Below are 22,348 nucleotides of genomic sequence, written 5' to 3'. Positions count from 1 at the left end.
AATATTTCAGTTTGATCTATAGTGTTGTACACCTATATGGCAGAAATTAAATCAAGACTTATCTCCAGAGAACCTCCAAGCTGGCCTTTCTCTGGCTAGGAATTTAGCAAGCGATCTGGGGAATGTGCCCTTAGCCGGACAAGAAGAAGGAAACGTCCCTGTAGCCCCAGTACCTCACACAGGGCCTGTCAACTGGCACACCCTGAATTTAGAACCTAATCAATTAACTGACGAGTGGATGCTGTGTCACTGCTTTAGGTGACAATGACCTCAGAGCAATATGCATATCTGGGGACACCACCAGAGGACAGGATGGTATTCAGGCCAAGGAGACGTTCTTTAAAAACTGTGGGTGACTGAATTATTGGAGTCAAATGTTTACCCCTTCCAGACCCATACCCTTTGGCGTGTGGCTTTGCAGTTCCTTCTACTAGAGTAAAAGTAAACTCCACATCCTTGGACTTTGAGCCTGGCCATGCAACCTATTTGGGTCATTGGGATGCTTGGGATGTTAGCAGCATTACACAAGCAGGGGCTTGAATGTGCTTGTGTGGTAGGGCTTGTTCTCCTGTGATTCTGCACCAGGATGAAAAGAACATGACTCTACTGGTCCACTGGTCCAAGGAAACTGAGACACATGGAGACACCCCACTTGAGTCTGGCACCATGACCGGCCAAATCTGACCTAAACAAGTCAAGACGACCAGAAGAGCCTACAGACACATGAACCAGAATAAATGTTTTAAGCCACCGAGTTCTGGATGGTTTGTTATGCAATATTATTGTGGCAGCAGTTGACCTAAGCAGGGACTAAAGACCCACTATAACGGTCGTTCTTAACATACTCCCAGACTAGGAGCCCTGCAACTAGACAAGCCTACAAGGCACCCAAACAGATTCTGTAGAACTAGCAGCACACCCCATCGGTGGTGCCCTTGGCTCCTTGTCCGCAAGTGAGAATACGGCACACTCCAACTAGAAAGCATTGCGGAAACAACACTAAACCAAGAGTCAACTTCAGTCCTGTCTCTGCCCCCTACTAAAACTTGGAAAAATCACTTCACTTCTCCAAGACTCAGTTCCCTCGTCTGTAAAATGGGGATGATCATACCTGCCTCCCAGCCTCATTAAGATTCCCTCATAAGGTTCTTTTTCCCACATAAACTATGGGAACACTCCTAGGACACACCTGGTGCCCAGCTGGGCTTTGCCACATCTGTCTCTCATAAGACAGCTCCCTGGTCTTCAACTCTATAGAATTGTACAAAATATACAGGTGGCCCCCTCCCTCCCAATCCCTCCACATGCCCAACTGACCTAGAAGGGCTTCTCATTCTGGCTGTGCTTTGGGAAATCTCAATATTAAGTCTACACTCATTCCTCCTCCTTGAGCCCACAAGTGAAGGGATTCCCCGGCTTTAAGGTAACAGTATTGCTCTTGTTATGAGAACATCCCATAAAAACAGAACAAGAGAAATCAATTAGGCTTCCAGATACAGTTTTCTTCTCTCCCTTTAATTGGTCTCCTTCAGAATGAAAATGCCTCGTGCCGATAGCAGGATGCGCAAATGATAGCGCTTTACACACTGCCGAGGGAATCAGAAAATCTATTAATAAGGTAGCATTTACGTGGCCTCTCCTGAACCTTCTGTAGTATGAGAGTGTCAGTTCCATAAAAAATAATTTTTTTTTATTTTAATGTTTCTGCTTCTTGTCCATGCATGGAGCTCCTGCCCTTTCCAAGGAAACTCTATTAAAGTTTTCTACTTTGGCCATAACTGCTCTATAAATGTCTGAGGCTGGGAATTGGAATTAAGTAGGATAAAAAGCTTCTAGGGAAGAAACATTTTTTAAAACCTGGAAGGCAGTGTGTCACCATCACAGAGGCACTTGAGGCCTGGGTCTATGATTCAGAACCTCCACCCTAATCTCCCAAGACACCTGCTACAGCTGGCCTTAGCCTTGCCCGGGGAATACTCAGGCCCCAAACCCACTCAGCACACCATCAGCACCCTGGGCCTAAGCTCCCAAGAAAATCCTCCTGGACCTGGCTCACTTCAATCTAATCCAGCTCATTGTCCATGATGACAGCTGCTTTCTCCTCATCAACACAGTGGAAACAGACGCTGTGTTGAGATGCTCCAAGACCTCGTTTAACTGCAAGATTTCACAACCAGTTGATCGGATTTGGACCCCTGGACTCCTACAAAGATGCTTAATACCCCAAAAGCAATATATTTGAAGAATATGCTCTATGCCTGCTCTAAGTCAGGCAAATACTGCACATAATTATTGCAGGTTGGGGGCTCTGTTCACAGTTTTATGACTTCATAGTTAATGAATAGCCCCGGAGGTGCTTCAAAAAGAAAAGCTCTCCTTTCCAGCAGGTGGCAGCAAAAGGCAGCAAAAGGGGCCCCAGGGGCTCCCTGCCCATCCCCTCCACCAGGGCTCTGGTGACCAAAACAAACTACAAAAGAGAGTTTTGTATTATTCACACATCCAAGCCACTGGAGAAAAGCCACGGACATAATATCTTATCACCCTTATTACTGCAGTCTTCTAAATGTTCATTATCAATTATCAACGATGTACCTGAAAATCCCAGAATTATTTTTCACCTAGAAATAATAAGAACTGGAAAACAGCACCTCCTATCTTGACTCCATTTAACTCTCTAAAACAAGTGCCCTGAACAATGAGCAATTTAAGCAGCTTCCTGTGACACCTATCATTAGATCTTTTCATATGTAACTGCTACTGCAAGGCAGTGCTGCTTTAATTAAAATGTGCCTGATATCATCTATTCATTTCCATTAAAAGGCGGTGATATCTGAGAAGCTCACTAAGTGAACCACATGTTTATTTCATCTTGGACTGTTAACAGCCCAGACAACAATTGCCCCACTTGACAAATAAACTTTCCAAGCGGCTGTTCAGATCCTGATAAACTAATCACGAGCCAGGCTCTGCTGCCATAGAGGATGGATGATGGTTCCTGGGCAAATCAAAGAGGCTGTCCCCAGAAAACTGCTGATCATGCCCCTTCAAGACACAAGAAATTGTAAGTGAAACACTTGAGATATAATTCCACACACCACCCCCCCCCAAATCCTGATTCTTCTGATAATTTTTGCAGAAGAACTATGTGGCCTCTGGTGTTTAAGTGCCAAGTGGCACAGAAAACCCAAGCTCCCTAAGCAACTGCCACAACCAGTAGGGCAGATCTTACCATGCTTCCCTGCCTGGGTACAGGCTGTGTCCTCTGCCTGGTATGCTTTCCCCAGTCTGCCCTCCTGGAAAACTCCCTAAAGCCTTCCAAGACACAACTCTCAAATGTCACCTCCTGATTAAAGCCTTCCCAGACCACCAACCACCCCTCCTCAAAATTCAAGCCTACCATTCCTCCTCTGTATTTCTTTCATTGAAACTTCTTATACTTCTCCCTCTCCTAACTCCCATCAATCTGTAGAATAAAAATGTTTTCCAGTTTCTACCTAGATTCTCAGCTAAGCTTTAAGTTCCTGGAAGTCAAGGACCAAGTTGTTTCCTCTTTGCACACACAAGGAATCCTGGCACCCAGCAAGGCGCTCCACTATTTGAACGAACGAATGAATGAATGAATGAATGAATGAATCTGCCTACAACAGAATTATTACAAGATTTAAAAGAGGTTGGTGTGTGGGGAAGGGGAAAAGGCTGTGTTCTTAAAGGTATCCACTAACAATGCACCCCAGAGACACAGTCACTCATTCTGGGATGGAAGCACTTTCTGCCGACTTTTCAAAAGAGTAATGAGAACAAAGGATTTAGGCATACGATAATGATGTGCACTTGAGGATGTGAAATGACCAATAAGCTGCCCCCTCCCCCATCTAGTTTCTCTCTCTCTCTCCGTTCCTCGGTAAAATGCCCACCAGCACCAGATTGCCGCGCACAGGACTGGTAGCCCATGTTCTGCACTAGCCTCGCCCGTCCTGATCTTCCGGGGGCGCATTTCTTCCAATGTGCTCTTGGTTTTAAAAGACTAGCTCATCCCGATGTACCCATACCCAAGAAGCAACTATTCTCGGCTGGACTGAGCCCTGGCGTCTCTGCAGCCTCGGGAAACTCAGGTGAAGATACGAAAGGGATGGGGATTCCTTTTGTCCCTGGAGAGTCCACACCCCTCGCTCTTCCATTAAGCAAAGGGAAAGCTGCTACCCCGCTGGGGAAATGGAAAAGGTCCGCAGGAAGCTCCTAGACGCCCAACTTTGTATCCTCAGGCGGGCTAACTGCCAAAGAGGGGCGCCTGGGGCGCAAGCGGAGGGAACTTTTGGGCCAACCAAAGCCGAGCTCCCCTCCCCAGCCCTTTTCCAATAAACTTGCCACCTGGCCTGGGAAGGAGGCTTGTGGCTCTAGAGAAGGGAAATGCGAGCGGCAAAAGAAGAAAAGATAAAGGGAGTAGTGACTACACGCCGGTTCTGGGTGCAAAGTCGACAGCGCGTACTCACGCTGGCTAGCCCGGGAATAAAAATTCGCCACGCTCCCGCCCCCACCCCCCGCATCTGAGAGCCGTATTTTTGCCCATAAAGTGCCTACTCCACCCCACCCCACCCCCATCTTCCCACCTCTACCATGAGACCCGTGGAGAAGACGACTGAGAACGGGTCTCCAAACCCCTTGAGATATAAGGGCTGGGGCAAGTGGGAGCGGATGGAAGGAGATGCGCTTGGAGTCCTCACAACTGCGTCTCTGGAGGCAGAACCAAGTGGGGGCTTCGGAAATTATGCCAGTTATCCTAGTCCTCCCTCCACAATCCAAAACCGCAATTACAGCAAGGAAAAACTGGTTTGGAGCTTGAGAGAATCTCCCTGGATTGTCTCCAGGGTTCCAATTCACCGGAATTATTATTCGTCCAGCCCTTGAGGGCAGGGTGGAGGGGAAGAGAATGTTCCTGGAGTTCCCCTGGGGAGAGTCAGGAGGGAACGAGGCGAGACCGCGGAATCCCGGGGTTCGCCCGCAGCCCTCACCCCGCACCCTGCCCTCCCCGGCCGCGGCCGCGCCCGCCCGAGGGCCGGAAGCGCTCTCTCTGCGGGTGCGACTCCCACGGCTGTCCCTTCTCAACCCAGCCCGGCACTGGGAGAGAGGTTTTCACCGCACCTTTCAAGTTCGGGGGTGTAGGGTTTGCGGGCGGGACTTGCTGTGGGTTTCGACCCGGAAGCCGGTTACTAGCAGCAGGAGGGTGCGCCGGTTCGGCCGCGCCCCTCACTCCAGCGTCCGCGAGGCCGAGTCTCCAAGAAAGGGGGCACTCATGGGGACATCTTCCAGCCCGTGAGTCCCACTTCTCACCCTTTTATCTGCTGCAGGGCAGAGAGATCCGAGGGACCCACCACGCCTCGCCCCCTTCCCGGACCAACGTGGAGCTCGTCTCCCGGTCTCCCGACGCCGGTGCCGGCTCTGGGCACAGCGGCGCGGCTCCCCCCCTTCCCCGGGATGCCTCCGACCGCCCAGCCGTGCTTACCTGTCCTGGCGGTGCACACGCAGAACCACACAACTAAAATCACATCCCTCGGCATCGCTCCCGAGGGTCCCCGCCTAACGGGGCGCGCGGAATCCAGGAGGAAACAAATGCGCCTCGATCCCGAGGCGCGCCGGGCACGAAGCTGCCAAACTTGCTAGCGGGCAGCGGGGGAGGTGGTTCGGCAGCGCTGGGTGCTGCGCTAGGGGATCGCGCCCGGGAAGGCGGCCCCGGCCGCCCCGCCTCCAGCCCGCCCCCCACCGCGGGCGGTGGCAACACCGGGCTCGGGCCCCGGCCCCCGCTGCGGCTGCGCCCGCCTCCGAGCTGGGGCGGGAGCGCGGGGCTCCGCCACTCCGGCAGGTTGCGCTCGGCGCGGGGATCGGGTTCTCCTGCTTCGCCCGCGGAGCTGCGAGGCCCCGGGCTGCCGGCGCGGAAGCCGCTACTACCAGGGGCACCGGAACTGGAGTCCCGGGACGCGCGGCAGAAAGGGAGACGCTGAAGACGCAAGGCGCCCCCTCGGCTTCACGCGCTCCAGCCCAGCAGCGCTGGCCTTGCTGCTGTCGCCGTCTCTGCTTCGCCGCCGCTGTGGGGGCTGCCGAAGTTGCCACAGTGCATCCCGGCCGAGTCGAAGAACAGCCGCGCCCTCGCGGGTGGAATTTTTTCCCGGCGGGAACCCTGACCCCCGCTGCGCCACGGAGCGCGCCCAGCCCCTCCCCGGAAAACAATTACTCGGGATTTGCTTCGGCAACTGGGTGGGGGTGGGGAGGGGCGAGTGGACTGAGGGGGCTGGCGGCGGAGTCTGCGCTCACACCTGTGCCTTGTCCGCTCTCTCCGGTGGCCTCGGTCACTGGGTACACGCTTTAGGGGTGCGAGGGGAGGGCAATGAGGCAGGGGGTGCAGAAGGGTCCCCGCGCTGGAGTGAGCTACAGTGGGGGCTTGGGGAGTCTGTTTGCAAACCTTCCGGTTCTACAGGGCAAATGCTGCCACATAGGGGAAATTCCTAACCATTTTTTTTTCTTGGTGACTTTCTTGATGGTTCTGTCAAAAGCCCTACTCTCCTTTCATAGTTATATTTTGGCCTGTCCTGCAGTTCCTCTGGGGCCCTCCCCTCACGCCAAGGCTATTCCCTGGGGAGCAAAGTTAGACTTTGTTGTGGGTAAGAAGTCCACCTCCCACTATGTGACCCCCTTTCCGGACCCTGGGCCTTCCCTATAAAGATGTCCCACCCAGGTTTTGTCGCACTTCTCTATCCCGGGATGTTATTTATAACTAGGATGCAGAGTGGTGAAATCAGAGATGACAGAACCTCTGATTTAGACCGAATGCGCCCCGCAGGATTTAAAGCTCCTCGGCTCGCTCACACTGAGCTCCTGTGAGCCCACCCACCCCTTGAACATTTACAGGCTCAGGGGAGGAAAGAAACTTCTTTGCACAGCCCTCCCTCATTTCCTGGAAACCAGTTCCAACGTTTCAAAAGTCTCTTCACTGATAAAGATCTGCCCTTCTCACTTCTGCCACCTCCTTCACTTTCCATATTTCTAACCCCTACATAAGTATGACCCCAGGAGACCCCCACTGAAGGTCACCCAATTGGCAGCCCTGCTTAGAAGAGAGAAGCTTCTATCTACATGTTCTTACGATCTCTGCCCTATTTTTCTGGATATTTCTGTATGCCAGCCAATTGGCCCTTTACAGTGTGGTCCCTGGGCAGATGAAAAAGAAAGTGAACAAACAGGTAAATTCGAACCCCTGATGGCTGAGGAGGAAGAAGGGAAGTCACCAAAGAAGTGTATTGTGCTCTCTAGTAGTGGAGCTGAAAGATTAAGAGGTAAACTGATGTCAAAGCTAAACTGATTCTCCAGCTCTTCTGGGATTCAACTCAAGCCCACAGGGGATCTGTCTGCCTTGACCTGGTATTTTCATTACAGAGTCGGGACTTTTTCCTTCAACCTGGAGCAAGTTGCATTTAAAACTAGCATTAAAATCACACATCTTGTAGAATATAGGATTCCTCAAGTTTAGGTGGGCTTTGTGAATGAGAATACCCATAAACCATGTTGTATTGTGAGAGCCAGGCCCCGACTCCTCTGGATTGTTTACACCTCGCCAGGAACAGCCTTTGGTAGGTTTGAACTGTTGTTTCAAAGACCTTTTTACTGATCTCAGAAATCCCAGGATCCCTGGAAGTCACAGTGACCCCAGCAAAGGGAAAAGGTGGTCTGGGTAAGACCTTTAGAGCTCTCTATCTTGAAGTCTTGGTAATTAGTTGGTCCTGTGGGATGGGGCTTTTAGCGTGTTCCATTAAAAAATAAAGCAAGACATATGTTCTGTCAAAGCTTCGCAGCATCACATCCATTAACAGTAACAAGAGTTCATCTCAACAAGGTCATAAATCTTCCTTGATAACTAAGTATTTCGATCTCCTCCTATAAGTGCATTTCTTGAGTGGGGGTTCTGAAGGTATAGACCTGTCTGGCTAAGGTAACTTTCACAGAATACACCCAGCAGATATCTATAGTGGCAACGAAGGGACCACATGGCTGTGTATGTTCTTGTTGTTGGGATATGGCAACGGGACCTGTGCTCAATACTGTCAGTACATGGATGACTCTCAAATGTGTATCCCCAGCCCCAGTCTCTCCTTGGAACCCCAGGCTTATATAGCCAACTACCATAAGGTGTCTTCAATGTAATATGACCCTGTCATCAAAATCAAAAACATTTGTGCTTCAGAGGACACCATAGGAATTGAAATGACAACCCCCAGAAACAGGGGAGGAAGTTGCAAGTTGTATATCTGATTGAGACTTGGAACTATTCAGAAACTGTTACAAATAGACAAATAACCCAGTCTGAAATTAGGCAAAGGATCTGAATAGACGCTCCTCCGAAGAAGATATACAAAAAGCCAATAAACACATGAAAAGATGCTCAACATCATTAGCCATCTGGGAAATGCAGATCAAAACTACAATGAGCTATCCACTTCACAGCCACTAGGCCAGCTAAAATCAAGGAGACGGATGATAAGTGTTGACAAAGAAGAGGAGAAATTAGAACCCTCGTATACTACTGGTGTGAATGTAAAATGGTTCTTCGGATAAAGTTACTATATGATCCAGCAATTGTACTCCTAGGTACATACACAAGAGAAATGAAAACATGTGTCGACACACTAAGTTATACATATACGTTCTTAGGAGCATTATTCACAATGGCCAAAAGGTGGAAACAACCCAGTGTCCATCAACCAATGAATGGATGCATAAAATATGATATATATCTATGCCGGGGAATATTATTTAGCAATAAAGAGAAATGAAATACTGATGCTCACTAAAACACAGATGAATCTTGAAAACACACTAAGTGGAAGAAGCTGGTAACAAAGGACCACACATCTTATTCCATTTATGTGAAATGTCTAGAGTCAGCAAATCCCCAGGGACAGAAAGCATAGTGGTTGCCTAGGGCTGAGGGGAAGGGGAAGGAAGGATTAGCAGGTGACAGCTAAAGAGCACCAGATTTATTGGAGGGGGGGGGGGGGTAATGAAAATGTTCTAAAGTTGATTGTAGTGGTGGGTGAAAAAATCAGATATTCATAATACACTAAAAGCCACTGAACTCTATGCTCTAAATAGGTTCATTCTACAATAGGTAAATTGTATGCCAGTAAAGCTGTTTTTAAAAAACTTCTTTAATGACCATGGGGGAAAAATTATAATATGGCCAAATAAGGACTTTGGATTTTCCCTCCTCCCAAACTTGCTTCCTGCTACCTTCTGAGGAGAGAGTACCAGCATTCATTCACCAGGTGCTCCCACCAAAAAACCTGGGGTCATCTTTGACTTGCTTTCCCTATACTCCCACATCCAAGCCATCAAGCCCTTGTCACTATACTTTAAAGAAAAACCCCAAATCAACCACTTCTCACCGCCCCTGACTACTCCCACCTTGCTCCAGTACATCATTGTTCCTTCCCTGGCCTGTTGCTATCAGTTTCCCATCATTCCCTCTGCCTCTTCTCTTCCCCCTTACAATTAGGTCAAACCCCCACCCCCCAGCAGTCATAGTCTGCTTTTTTTTTTTTTAATATTTATTTATTTTGGGGCGAGTGCGAGTGGGGGAGGGGCAGAGAGAGGGGGACAGAGGATCCTAAGTGGACTCTGCTCTAAGCTGACGACAGTGAGCCCAATGTGGGGCTCGAAGTCACAAACCACGAGATCATGACCAGAGCCCATGTCAGACACTCAACTGACCAAGCCATCCCGGCACCCCCATAGTCTGCTTTTTAAACCATGTGTCAGGTCCCATTCCCTTGCAAAAATTCCCACTGCACTTTTCCACAATATCTTGAAAACATTCAAACATCTTACCAGGCCTCTGCCCACCCTCCCAGCTATCTCTCTCCCCCAACTCCCCCTAGCTCAATCCGCATCAGCTTTCTTGCTATTCCTCAAACATTCCAAGTGCACACCCTCCTCACGGACAGCTCCCACTACCTGGAACATCATTTCCATAAATCTTTGTGTGGCTCTCTTTTTACATGACTCCAATCTCCACTTGAATGTCAGATCCTTGGGAGGCCCCGCCTAAGGAAGCTTCCCACTTCACCCAGGTCTCTCTGCCTCCTTACCCTGCTTTTTTTTTTTTTTTGTAGTGCTCATTATTATCTAATGATTTAGTCATTGACTTATTTCTTGCATCATCTCCCCAATATAAAGCAAGCTCCAAAGGAGTAGGATTTTTGCCTTTCTTGTTCACCAATAAATCTCTCCACCTAGAACAATACCTAGCACATTTTAGGAGCTCGATGAATGTTTGTTGAATGACTCAGTGGATGCCCTCTCAGGAAGCTGCATGGAGAACACACATTTCTCATTGGCCATCACCAAGGCGACAGACTACCTCATCCCACTGGCCCCCAGAGCTGCTCCATTGCTGACTCTTTTGGGGGCAGCAGATTCCACAGAGGGCAAGCAGGAAGGACTCTTTTTAATATCCAAAGTAAATCCATAAGCTAGAGGCAGACCCAAGACTGAGAAACTTCCTATCTCATTTACTGCCCTTGTCCCCTCCCCCAAGCCCCTCTCCTTTGTCCAAACAGCTTTTCAACTACCTTCGCATTTATGGACCCATAACAAGCTTCCTTATAAAACTGGAGAAAATCAGAGGATATGGTGCTGTTACAGATTAGATCACATCCCCCAAAAGGGTATTTGAAATCCTAACCCCCGATACCTGTGAACGTGACCTTGTTTGGAAATTGTGTTTTTGCAGATGTAATTAAGTTACGATGAGGTCATCAGTGCGGGCCTTAATTTGCTATGGCCTTATAAGAAGTGGAAAATGCCATGTGAAGGAAGAGACACATAGGGACTCTGAAACACTGTGGGACAAAGGAGGCAAACAATAGAATGCTGGAGCTGGAAGCCAGGGAGTGCCTGCAGCCAGCAGAAGGCAGGGAGGCAAGGAAGGATCCTCTCCCAGAAGCTTTGGTGTGTATGTGGGGGGCGGGGGGGGGGGGGTGCCAACACCTCGATTTCAGACTTCGAAGCTCCAGAACTATGAGAGTCTAAGTTTCTGTTGTGTTGAGCTTGTTCTGTGTTCAGTTTGAATTGCTATGACATGGCTGCCCTAGAAACTAATACGAGGGGCGCCCAGGTGGCTCATTCAGTTGGGTGGCCAACTTCGGCTCAGGTCATGATCTTGCAGTCTGTGAGTTCCAGCCCTGCATGGGGCTCCGTGCTGACAGCTTGGAGCCTGGAGACTGCTTTGAATTCTGTGTCTCCCTCTCTCTGCCCCTTCCCCATTCACCCTCTGTCTCTGTCTTTCAAAAATGAATAAATGTTTAAAAAAAATTTTTTTTAAAGAAATGAGTACGAGTGCCAATGTGGTGGCAGAGCCTAGGAAAATGCAAAACCCCCCAGTCTCCTTCACAAACGTAGCAGCCCCAGTGCTCACTATGCAACCCTAACCTTTTCGTGGGCATTTTCATTTCCTGAAACATGCATGCAATCATAAAGAGGGGTTGAATGAGTACATCCATGCACATACTTCTGTTTCGACATAAATCTATGAATTCTACAGTCACTTCCAGTGACTACATTCAGACTTAACTGACATCCAAATTAGAGGGACTTTTATTTTCCTAAGTTAACTATTGTCCTTCAGCCTTGCAGCCACAAACACTTTTTAGAACAAAGCTAGATGTAGATGTGCAGGAAGACAGAGAAATCTTGAGAGAGACAGATAGATAAAGGCACCTTATAATTCTCTAGATGAAACCCTCCTAATCTATAACACCAATAATCTTGGATGCGTTTCAAATGTCTGATGACACGAACCAAGGTATGCACAGCCCCAGGTTTTGTTAACTGTTGTACAAGCACATGTTGTCCATTCCTATAGACCAGGGAAAAGCAGACAGTTTACCCTCAAACAGGATAGTTTCCCCCTAGAGGCAGACCTTGCCTGAACCCTGCCCAGTATGAAAATGGCTCCATTTATTACATGTAACTCTGGGTGGGGTCACTGCTCTAAGTGCTTTCCCTGGATTTACTCCTCAGAACAATCCAGTTAGGTAAGTGGGATGATTATACCCATTTCACAGGTGTGGAAACTGAGCCATTTGCCACATAAGTGGCTTAGCCATGCTTCAAACCCAAGCAGTATGCTTGCAGAATCTGTCCCCTGAACTGTTATGCTACACTTCGTCTCCTGGGATGACACCCGTGAATTTGGTCTCCTTGTTGAGGCCTGTGGGAAATGAATCAATAGCAGCTCTGTTCCCTGCATAAGTTTTGACCAGTCGATAAAATAAAAGAGTTAGCAGGAAGCAGAGCCTGACTTTCATGACGACAGAGACGATGCTGGAAGAGCATAGCCTGCCGTGGAACTCCAGATGGACTGACCATCTGCCCTCTCTCTAGGCTGGACCTTGGCATGGCCATCTGCTCCCGCTGCTATGGATAAAGCGAGAGAGTAGAAGAGAACCCATTGAGAAATGAGGACCAGTGGCTCCTACTCATCCTCTATAAGGAGTAGGAAGAACAGGGAGTGGAATAAAAGGCAAAAAGGGTTTGAGGACCATTTCTCACCATGGAGATGAAAAGTGGGGGGAAGAGATGACGCCCCTTGATCAACTTTCAAACTTGCCTCCATGAAGGTTCCTTCTACCATCCAGTGTCGCTGGGCTGCCCACAAAATCGTGTACCCAGTCTTCTTCTCCAGGCCTTAAAATGATACTTTATTCCGGGGAGAAGTCCCATGTGCTCAACACTGCAAGAAAGTTAGGAGGAAGGCATCCTGTGATACATGCTCATACGGAATTAGGAGAGATGGAGAAGTCCTCACTAAATTATGGCTGCCACCAGCAGGCCTGATGACCTAGAGCAGTGAATATCCACTGAAGGAATTTCGGGCCATGGGATGGCAGAGTGAGAGACTTTTGAACCAGGAGAGCCTGCTCTGGCTACTTTAGGCGACAACCTAGCACATCAATCCAGGACACTGGCTCTGCCAGCAACACGAAATGGAAATTGTCCTCTCCGATGCTTTTTAGACTGCTGGCCAGAGTCACAGGCCACAAAAATTCTCCTTGCCAACAAAGTAACATTAAACTCTCCCACATGTCCCGGTGGCCCCCTGGGTCTCTTTCTAGTCATCCTAGTTTATCTTATGACCTGTATCAGTAAGGATTCCATCTGGCTTCGTATGACAGAACAACTCCCAAATGGTAATAACTTCAATAAGAGATGTTTGATGCTCTCTAAGGTAAAAGAATTCTAGAGCTGGGCAATCCAGGTTTCATCTGGCGGTTCTATGAAGTCTTCAGGGAGTCAGGCTCCTTCCAGATCTCTGTTCCACCATCCCTAGATGTCGTTCTTATCCCTGTGATTCAATATAGCTGCTGTCACTCCACCCATTACATCCATACTCCAGATAGCAAACGTGGAATAAAGAGAAGAGCATACTTCAGTGTCCCACATATCACTTCTACTTATCTTTGCACAGAACCTAGTCATGTGGCCACTCTCCATATATCTGTTAGCTCTCACTGCATTCCAACCAACCACAAAGTTGCAATGGCATACAACACTAACTATTTATTCTCACGTATCTACAGGCTGGCTAGGGATCAGCTCATCTGGGCTGGTCTCAGCCAGGCACTTTTGCTTCAGGCCACAGGGGCTGAGCTGATTGAATTCTCACAGCAGTTCTGTGTGGCAGTTGAGTGGCTCTGTCCCACATGCCTTTCAACTGCCTTGGACCAGTGGGCTAGCCAGGACATGCTTTTCTCATGGCACAAAGGGTCACAAACGTGCAAGTGGCAATAGGCCAGGTCTCCCAAGGCCTACATTCAAAACTGGCACACTGTCACTACTGTTGGCATGCTATTTAATTCAAGGAGCAAGAAAGACAATCTACTTACAATGAGGACATGGCCCAGATGTGATTCAGGGTTGGATAGAGAAGTAGAGCCAGTAGCCAATCTACTGTACCTGGCTACAAGGGGACTGGGAAATGTCACATTTGGCTGAGCGACAAGCCTAAAGTTGAAGAAGTTGCTAGAAATCCAGAGAAATTCAGTCTCCACCAGTCTCTCTCGCATTCTACCAACTTTGCAAAATACCAATGCTGGCTTAATGCAAGTTCATCTTACCCCCACCTCAAGACACAGGGTGTATAGAGTTGGGAAACACTCCCAAGAAGGTAAGGGCAGGGAGGGAGTGCACGTCAAGACTATCGTGGGCTTGTGATTAGCGGTGCTCTCCACTTTTGAGCAGAGTGAGTTTTTTGTTTGATATGGTCTATGTCAAAGCTCTCAGCCAAAGGTCAAATTCATGCTACCTCAGAAGGTAGGGCCCAAAGCTCTCTCTTTGCACCTGTTCACAACACCAGCATGGGATGGACGTGGCAGGTAAGTCATGCAAATGAGTATCCCTCATAAATAACCACAGAATCCCTCAGCCTCCACCAGCTGAGAGGAGAAGGCGTGAAGAAACAAGTAGCGAGATAAAAATATCCAGGCTGTCCTGGGCCACCTGAGCCACCTGCCCTGGACTCCAGACTTCGCCAAGATCCAGCAACCAACATGGCAGCCCTCAGCAGGGCAAGAGTCTCCAGGACCATTCTCCAGCCCCACCACCATGTCTGTTCCTATTGGTTCATGCCATTTCCATGCTGATTACTCTTTTAAATGTAGCCTCTGGTGGCCCCAGTCATGTAAGTCAGGAAGGAGGTTACCTGCTAAAGACCCCCTATATTTCTAGAGTTATGACCTGGTTGGTGTCTCGGAGTTCACATGTGACATTTTTGAAAAGGCTGGTTTCTTGCAAAATCAAACCAGTGCTCTTGCCTCAAGTTTGTCCCCACTCTAATCCATCCTTGACACAGAGACCAGATCAATATTCCAAATGCACAAATCTAACAGTAAATACCCAACATTCATCTACAGTGTTAAATTTTCACATACAAACTTCGGTGGACTCCTCAGAGCAACTGTGTGAGATGAGTATAAATGTTGCAGTTTTACAAGAGAGAGAACGGAGACATTGTGAATAAGGAAAAGGAGCTGGCACTCGATTCCAAGACAATGCTTTGTCCCTGGCATCAGAGCTGCCTCTGCCAGGAAATCTCTCTCCGCTATTCAACAACCTTCCATGGCTCCCAGGGGCCTGTCAGACAGCATCTGGACTCTTTGTGTTGGCATTGAAGGACCTTGACTGTCAAAGCATACACTGCATTTTCAGCCTTCGTTCCCACTTCCCACACACATACACTATACTCCCAGTTTCATCCATCACTCTCTTGAAATGGTCTGTCTTATGCCCATGCCATCACTTACGTGCTTTCATTCACCCGGAGAGCTCATCTTAATACCCTCCTCACGAACAACATCCTCTCTAGGTCCCTATCTCATGAAATCTTGCCTGATCCTCTCAGCCAGAAGGAATTTCTTCCTCCATACCCCCTTGATATGTTCTTATCCTAAATCCTTTCATGGCACTTGGTACTTTCCACTATATATTATGGCAACGTGTATACCCATCTTTAAAGCCCCACTCACTCTGAGTAAACTGGAGGGAAGGATCTAGTCTTACTCATGTTTTCCTTGCACATTGTTACACAGAGCTCTGTTCCTTTGTACAGAGCCAATACTCAATATTTGCTCATTCCGTTAAAAAACCGCATTACTGAGTATCTACTATGTGTCACAAACTCTTAGGTCCTGGAAACATAAATAATTAAGACCCTCGGTAGAGTGTAAAAGTAAATTAATGAATGAATGAATGGATCGATGAATAACAAAAATGTGAGTCCGTTTCAGTGTGGATCCACACTATATACTAGTCATTATTTTCTCCTAATCCTACAAGTGTCTGGGGAAGTTTCCCAGAAAACAGGAATGGGGCTGAGCTAAATGACTCACAATATCACAATTCTCATAAAATCACAGTAAAACACAAGAAATGACTATCCCAAACCACACATGGTCTCTGTTTCACACAGTAGAATGTGTAAATCAGAGAAGTAAATCCAATCTTTGTAAAGTTCAAGTATCTTAGAAGTAAACTGGAGGCATTTCCTGTTGTAAAGAGCCCCCAAGGTGAATCTTCTAGGCAGTGACTACTCATCCCACATGGATCTCTTTGTAAATCCAGTTCCCACAAACAGGCGTTTGTAGAACTTGTGTGTCACAGAGACTGCAACGAATGGCCTTGGAACTCCTTGCAACTGTGGATTCTAAATCTCTGGTTCCAGGAGAGACATCTAGAGAGAAGGAGGAAGGAAGCATCAGCAAAAGCAGAGGGGTGTCAAAGGAAGGAGCTCAGTGAGAAAAGAGTTGCAAAGTCCAGGAGACAAATAGCTGTGAAACAAATGGCAACAATAAGATAGATTGGTCGGAGGAAGACAGAAGAGTTGTAAGAGCAAATGCCATATTAGCTCCTTCCAGGCAGAGCCCTGCAACACTCTGCAGCCCACAGTCAATCTGTCCTGCCATAGATGCATGAGCTCTGTGCTTCCCACATCTTGTCATTGTCCCCATTTAGGGAAAGACTATTTAAAAGGGGGTATACGAACACATCAGAGCATTTCCAAGTAAAATTCTAGGGTTTCGGGGATCTTTTGAAATGTTCCAAAGAAATACCACAAGGTCACAGTTCAGAGTGGTAACAGGGACAGGTGAAATAAACTTGAACATGAGTTGATAATTATTGAAACTGAATGACAGGGACATGGGAGTTCATTATTCCACAGCCCCCACTTTTGCATATGCTTGAGAATTTTCAAAACAAAAAGTCAAAAGAAAACACAACTGAGCAATGGGGTTTCGAGAAAGAAATCTAAGATGACAAGCCAGCACCAGACTCTGATCTCACCAGGCACTCTTCTTCATCTCTCAAGACAAGGTCTTACACTGAACTTGGGACTTGCCACCTGGTCTGCCCGCTGAAGTGCATGGTTATGGACAAGCCTGAGTGTGTAGGTCAATCTCATTACACAGGACGGACATGCATGCTCTCGGCAGGTTTTGAGTCAGCTTGTAAGGACATTTCTTTTCCCCCTACAGGTGGCCCAGCACCCCCCCACCCCCACCCCACCCCCTGCCCTGGAGCCTGCCAACACAGAAGCTAAGGATAGATCAAGCTTCTGGGGTGGCAGGATCAGATAGGAATGCCCAGCCACCAGTCTCTGCACATGACCCAGGAACTCAGGGCCCATCTCTGGGCAGGGAACATGGGGGCTCCACCCTCTTAAAAGGGGAGAATGGAATTCATTGATTTAACAGGAATAGTCTTTACACCGGGCTCTGAGTTCCTTGAGATCTGGGGCTGTTCTATTTCATATTCTGTTTTGCCTGGGGTCTAACTCAATGCAGAAGCTACGTAAATGTTTGCTGAGTTGAAATACAGTTGAAGACTGACAAAGTGGTCATTCAAATACACCCAAGGATTTAACTCGCCCCGTCCCTGTGTTCAGATGCACTCAGATTCTCTCGCTCCCTCCCTCTCCTTCCCTATGAGGGATAATTAATAATTCAGCAAACAATAGTGTGTTCTGATGATTAAGAATATAACAATTTAATTGATATTTGTTTCTGCAGCGGCGCAATATCTCATTTTCCCGGGAGGGCAGTTTTCCATTTCTGTTCCAGCTTTCTCCCAATAAAACAGATCAATCCTGGGGATACCTGAAGGCCATTTGTTAAGAAAGAAAAAATGTGGGTAATGGGTTTGAAATAAACACAATACTGTTATCATCATGTTTTAAACACTGACATTTATTTAGGGTTTGTGAACTCATACATTATTAAGATAAATTCTAATTTATATTAGTATATAATAGGCAAATATATAATACAATAAATTGCATTTGTAGACATAAATACAAAATTTGAGGTAGGGCCTCAAGAATAATGACTTTTTAAATGAATAATGCACAGTATATAATATGTACTCTGTAAGATATATATATATGATGCATCATTTGTAACATATTTTCTTCATGTACAGTTAATGAAAAAATATAAGGACCTGATTAGGGAACACATCTTTATTCATAGGCAACAGTACCACATACGATGCCTGCATTTAGGATATTAGCCAAGTACACAATTTCAGAATAAACCTATTCCATGATAGGTCCATAATAAAGTGCAAAAAAAAAAAAAAAAAAAAAAAGACAAAACAGTTCCTAGTCAATTACTAAGTATCATCCTAACAATAAAATACACCTATAAGGCAAATGGTTACCTGAAGATGTATTTAATCCATGGCAGGCAAATCAAACCTCTGCTCTCAGAGATGATTCATGCCCAATCTGAAAATACTTTCTCTTTGGCTGCAGGCTGCTCAGAGGTGATCCAAGCCAAGACCACAATTCAAAATTACTTGGCCTTTCTGTACAGTTGAAGCAAACTCTGGGAATGATAGGGAGCTTTGCTTTTAGAAATCCCAGGGACACTTCGTGGAGAAATTACTATTGAGATTAAACTCACCCAAGCCTTTGCTCCCAGCCTGGAAGTTTCGTGCATGACACCCACCCAGTGTGAAACAGAGGAAATGTTCCTTTGCTGGCCTTGGCCTTCAGTGCCTGCAGGACAACCTGCCATACAGCATGCTCCCACTGGAGTCAGCTGCCTCAAAGACGAGTGTCACAAACCCAAATCCAGGTACGGCAGCAGCAGTGTGATGTTGCCATCAAGCACACATTAAGCAACCGTTATTGTGCAAGTCTCTGGGAAGAGGACGATGACTGATGGCCAAGGGAACAAAGAGGAAAGAAAAATTCAAATTTTAGGCATGGGAAGACCATGCTGACAGGTGAAGGTTGTCAGGCAGCACTGAGGCACATGTAGATAACAAAATAAGGACTTAGTTAAGGAAAACTCAACTCTAATGCAATATTAGCGTAAAGACAACCCAAGTCTTAGCCATTTAAAGATCATTGTATTAAATTATTTTTAAAGTGCTGCTCACTGAAGTACAAGTTACATTTCTTACACATTAAAAACACATGGGAAATTTCAAAGACGTTGAGGTCCAGATTTTGCACTGACCACAACTTTCATGCAACAAATGAATATAAAAGCAACAAACAAAATAAAACCAAACTGGACACATCTGTACATGACAAACACACAGCCCTAAAGAGACTAAAAGTTACTAATACGCAAGACAAATATTTGCATAAGAAGCCACAACACCAACAGTTAAGAAACATACATTTTTTTTTTTCTCCTTTAAGGATATTACAAGGTTACTGCTTTTAACATATGGCTTTTGTTTTTCTCTGAATGGATTTCTGGCATTTGTCGGTGTTAGGAAATTATCTCACAAGTGGAAAATACCTCACCATTCTGCCCAGTAAAAACCAACGAAAATTCTTCCTCAGCAACTTGGTTTTTAACTCAGTTTGAAGGGGAATGCTCAAGGAGCCGTTTTTGACAATGCCCTTCATTTTCTTCTTACTCATTCATTTTTTTCTCATCCAATTGACTGTGGAAGAAAACACATAGCATGGAAACATCCACCTGGTTAGCATCCCAGCCAAGTGTGCGGGGGGGGGGGGGGGGGGGGGGGGGGGGGGGATGTGGCAAAGGTTGATACATGATGACGAAGCAGCTTGGATGCTGAACACCTGTCTGCCAGGGAAAGCCTCAAAGTTGAACATGGCTAGAGAAATGGGTAAAAACGGGGTTTACAAAGTCACCATTTCCAGATAAGTTCGGAACCTTTCACCTTTCAGCAAATTTTACATGAAAATTGGCAATTGTAGGGAAAAGGAAAAACACTCTGGCTGTTCAGGGAACAGCTACTGGGTCTCAGCCTGGACAAATCTCGACAAACACAAATGTAGCTGCCTCCAACTGTAACATTCACAGCAGAATGTAGCTAGCAAGGAGGCCCCTGCCCTCACAAGTCAACTTGCAGTTCAAGTTCATATGAGACAAACCTGGCAGCAGCCGTCGGGTACCCCCCCCCCTTCTTTTAATCACGACAGCAATAATCAGCAGAAATGGGGTTGGCATCCAGCATCGGACTCCAGTTTTAGCCAAGAGGCGAGAGAGGGAAGCCAAAATTATTCGCCCTGACACAAACACACCAGTCCCGTGAGAGAATGCTAATTGATTTCAGCTCTTTTCTTCAGGCTTCAAATTGGAAAAGCTAGAGATAATTTCCAAACCTAAGTTTTTCCTCCCTGCCTCTCCAGCTCCACCAGTTATCACCTGGAGACGCTAATTTTCGGTACCACTATGTGAAATCTGCTACAGTAAGGGGTGCTCTCATCAATATGGCTTTCCTGGGGAGACCAGTGTTCATGGCAGACAAGTCACTGTGGGAAACACGGGGGCATTTGAGGCCGCAGCTCAGGTTCCTAACACTGTGTCTAGAGGAAGCTCAGTTTAGTCTCTGTGATAGATTCTAGTAAGTTCTAGCTTTGGGAAATAGGCAGAAAAGGAGAACAAAGAGGGGAAGAACGAACAGGCACTGCAGACAAAAGAGATGAAAACCTACAGTTCAAAACCCATCTCTGTTTCCTTTTCTCCCATCCAAGTACTAACCAGGCCCGACCCTGCTTAGCTTCCAAGATCAGACGAGATCGGGCACGTTCAGGGTGGTATGGCCGTAGACTCTGTTTCCTTTTCTAAAGTTTCCACAGGCAGTTCTCAAAAACGGGAAAATCACGTCAGTGTTGGCAAATGACAATGATATTTGCCCTAGAAAAAGAAGAGCTCGGTAAAATGAGTTGAGACCTCTTTTTAAACCAATGAAGTCATTTAAAGTAAAACATGTTACATTAAGGTCTTTTGTTAGGGTTCACTGCTGTTGAACGGGATGAAAATGTCACATCAATATACAAGATTTAAACTGAAAACTTTGCCTGAGACCCTGTAACATGACGACAAACAAGTAAGAAAGTGATTGAGATGGTATCCCCTAAAGAAAACAATTTTAGGTTCAGATATTATTACTGTAAGGAAAAAAAAATCCGGACTACACTATTCTAAACTCACCATCTCTACAGTGATTCTTAAGATATTTATAAGGACAGAAATCACCACTACGCATACAGACTACATGAACACATATCACATTTAAAAATCTCATATATGCATGTTCAGGATACAAGAAGATAATAAAGGTCACGGCTTCGCCAATCTCTGCAGACGTATGATTCGCTCTCGTTAGAGCACAGTTAAGAGTATCGTGAATTGGGAAGTCTTAAAATTGAATCGGCTAAATGTAGTCTTAAAAGCTATAGTCTTAATTGGCTCACTTGCTACTTACCTAAGCTGTATTTACCAGAAATTTCTGTAAATACAGTGACCTAAAATGTACTACCAGCACATGGACTATCGTGGTTGCTTTCAACTAAACTCTCCGTTTCTTTGATTTCTCTATGACCACAGTTGGCATTTACTGTGAATGAAAAAGAGTAAAAATTGAGAAGTGTTCTGTCTTGTAGGAGGTTATGTCTTATATATAGAAAATAAATAGACACAAACGGGTAAGTCTTGTTTTCCCCGAGGTTGGAAGACCAGGGATCTACAGCTCATAGAAAGACATTTTGAGGAGAAGAAACATGGGATTGTGACACTGAACCACGGCGTTAAATGTCATGTAGAAACTAGAATGGAGCTCTGCTATGACCATACAGAGGCAAATTACAGGATGGCTCCTTGTGCACAGGCGGAGGAAATGATGAAGAGAATTCACAAATATAGTTACTTCAGAAAAAAGAAAAAGCAGAAGACAAGTGAAGGAAGAAAACTCTCCACTGAGATTCGCAGTGTGCAGAGACAAGTCTCTGAGTTCTTGGCACACTTGAGACAGTTGGCCCAAATGAGGGAAAACAGATCCCCAATTGTAAATGGAAATCTACAATTGGACACCCCAGCGGTGTCCGCATCCACTGGTTTGTCTTATCCTAAACCATTTTCAGACCCCTGCCGACCATCTAAATATACCCTCCTAAACTTCCTGCATCTGAATGAAATCACTACATTGCTCAGCTCAGCAACACTATGGAGCCCAAACAACAGTCTTGTAATTCTGCCATTTTATATAAGCCTCCGTGGCACCACCAAGGACAACACACAGTGGATACCCCCGCCCGACCGGGTCTCGCGTACCTACTCGTGACTTCACCGGAAAGTGCCCACTCACCTAGTTGATCCACTCCTGCCGGGTAAAGCCTGAGCTTCCAACCCCTCTGGAAACTGACCCCATGGACACAGGCAAAGCGCCTCAAGTGGTCTGTCTAGCTCCTCACTACAGCATGCGACACCGTGTCCTACTTTTCTATATAACCATTCTCATGCATGGACATGAACCAAGA

At 46.6% G+C, this 22,348-nt stretch overlaps 1 protein-coding gene across 1 annotated transcript in view; it reads right to left on the bottom strand.

Annotated features, from left to right (window-relative positions):
- Positions 1 to 5,738, bottom strand: part of NELL1 (neural EGFL like 1) — a 900,960-nt gene extending 895,222 nt beyond the window's left edge. The window contains exon 1 of the mRNA XM_030333128.2: positions 5,501 to 5,738. Coding sequence (XP_030188988.1) covers positions 5,501 to 5,555 — 55 coding nt within the window. The 5' untranslated portion in view covers positions 5,556 to 5,738. The remainder of the gene's footprint in view (positions 1 to 5,500) is intronic.
- Between the last annotated feature and the right edge of the window lie 16,610 nt (positions 5,739 to 22,348).

Source organism: Lynx canadensis, chromosome D1 (genome assembly GCF_007474595.2).
Source record: "Lynx canadensis isolate LIC74 chromosome D1, mLynCan4.pri.v2, whole genome shotgun sequence".
Classification (NCBI taxonomy): Eukaryota; Metazoa; Chordata; class Mammalia; order Carnivora; family Felidae; genus Lynx; species Lynx canadensis.
This window is presented reverse-complemented; position numbering and strand designations above follow the sequence as displayed.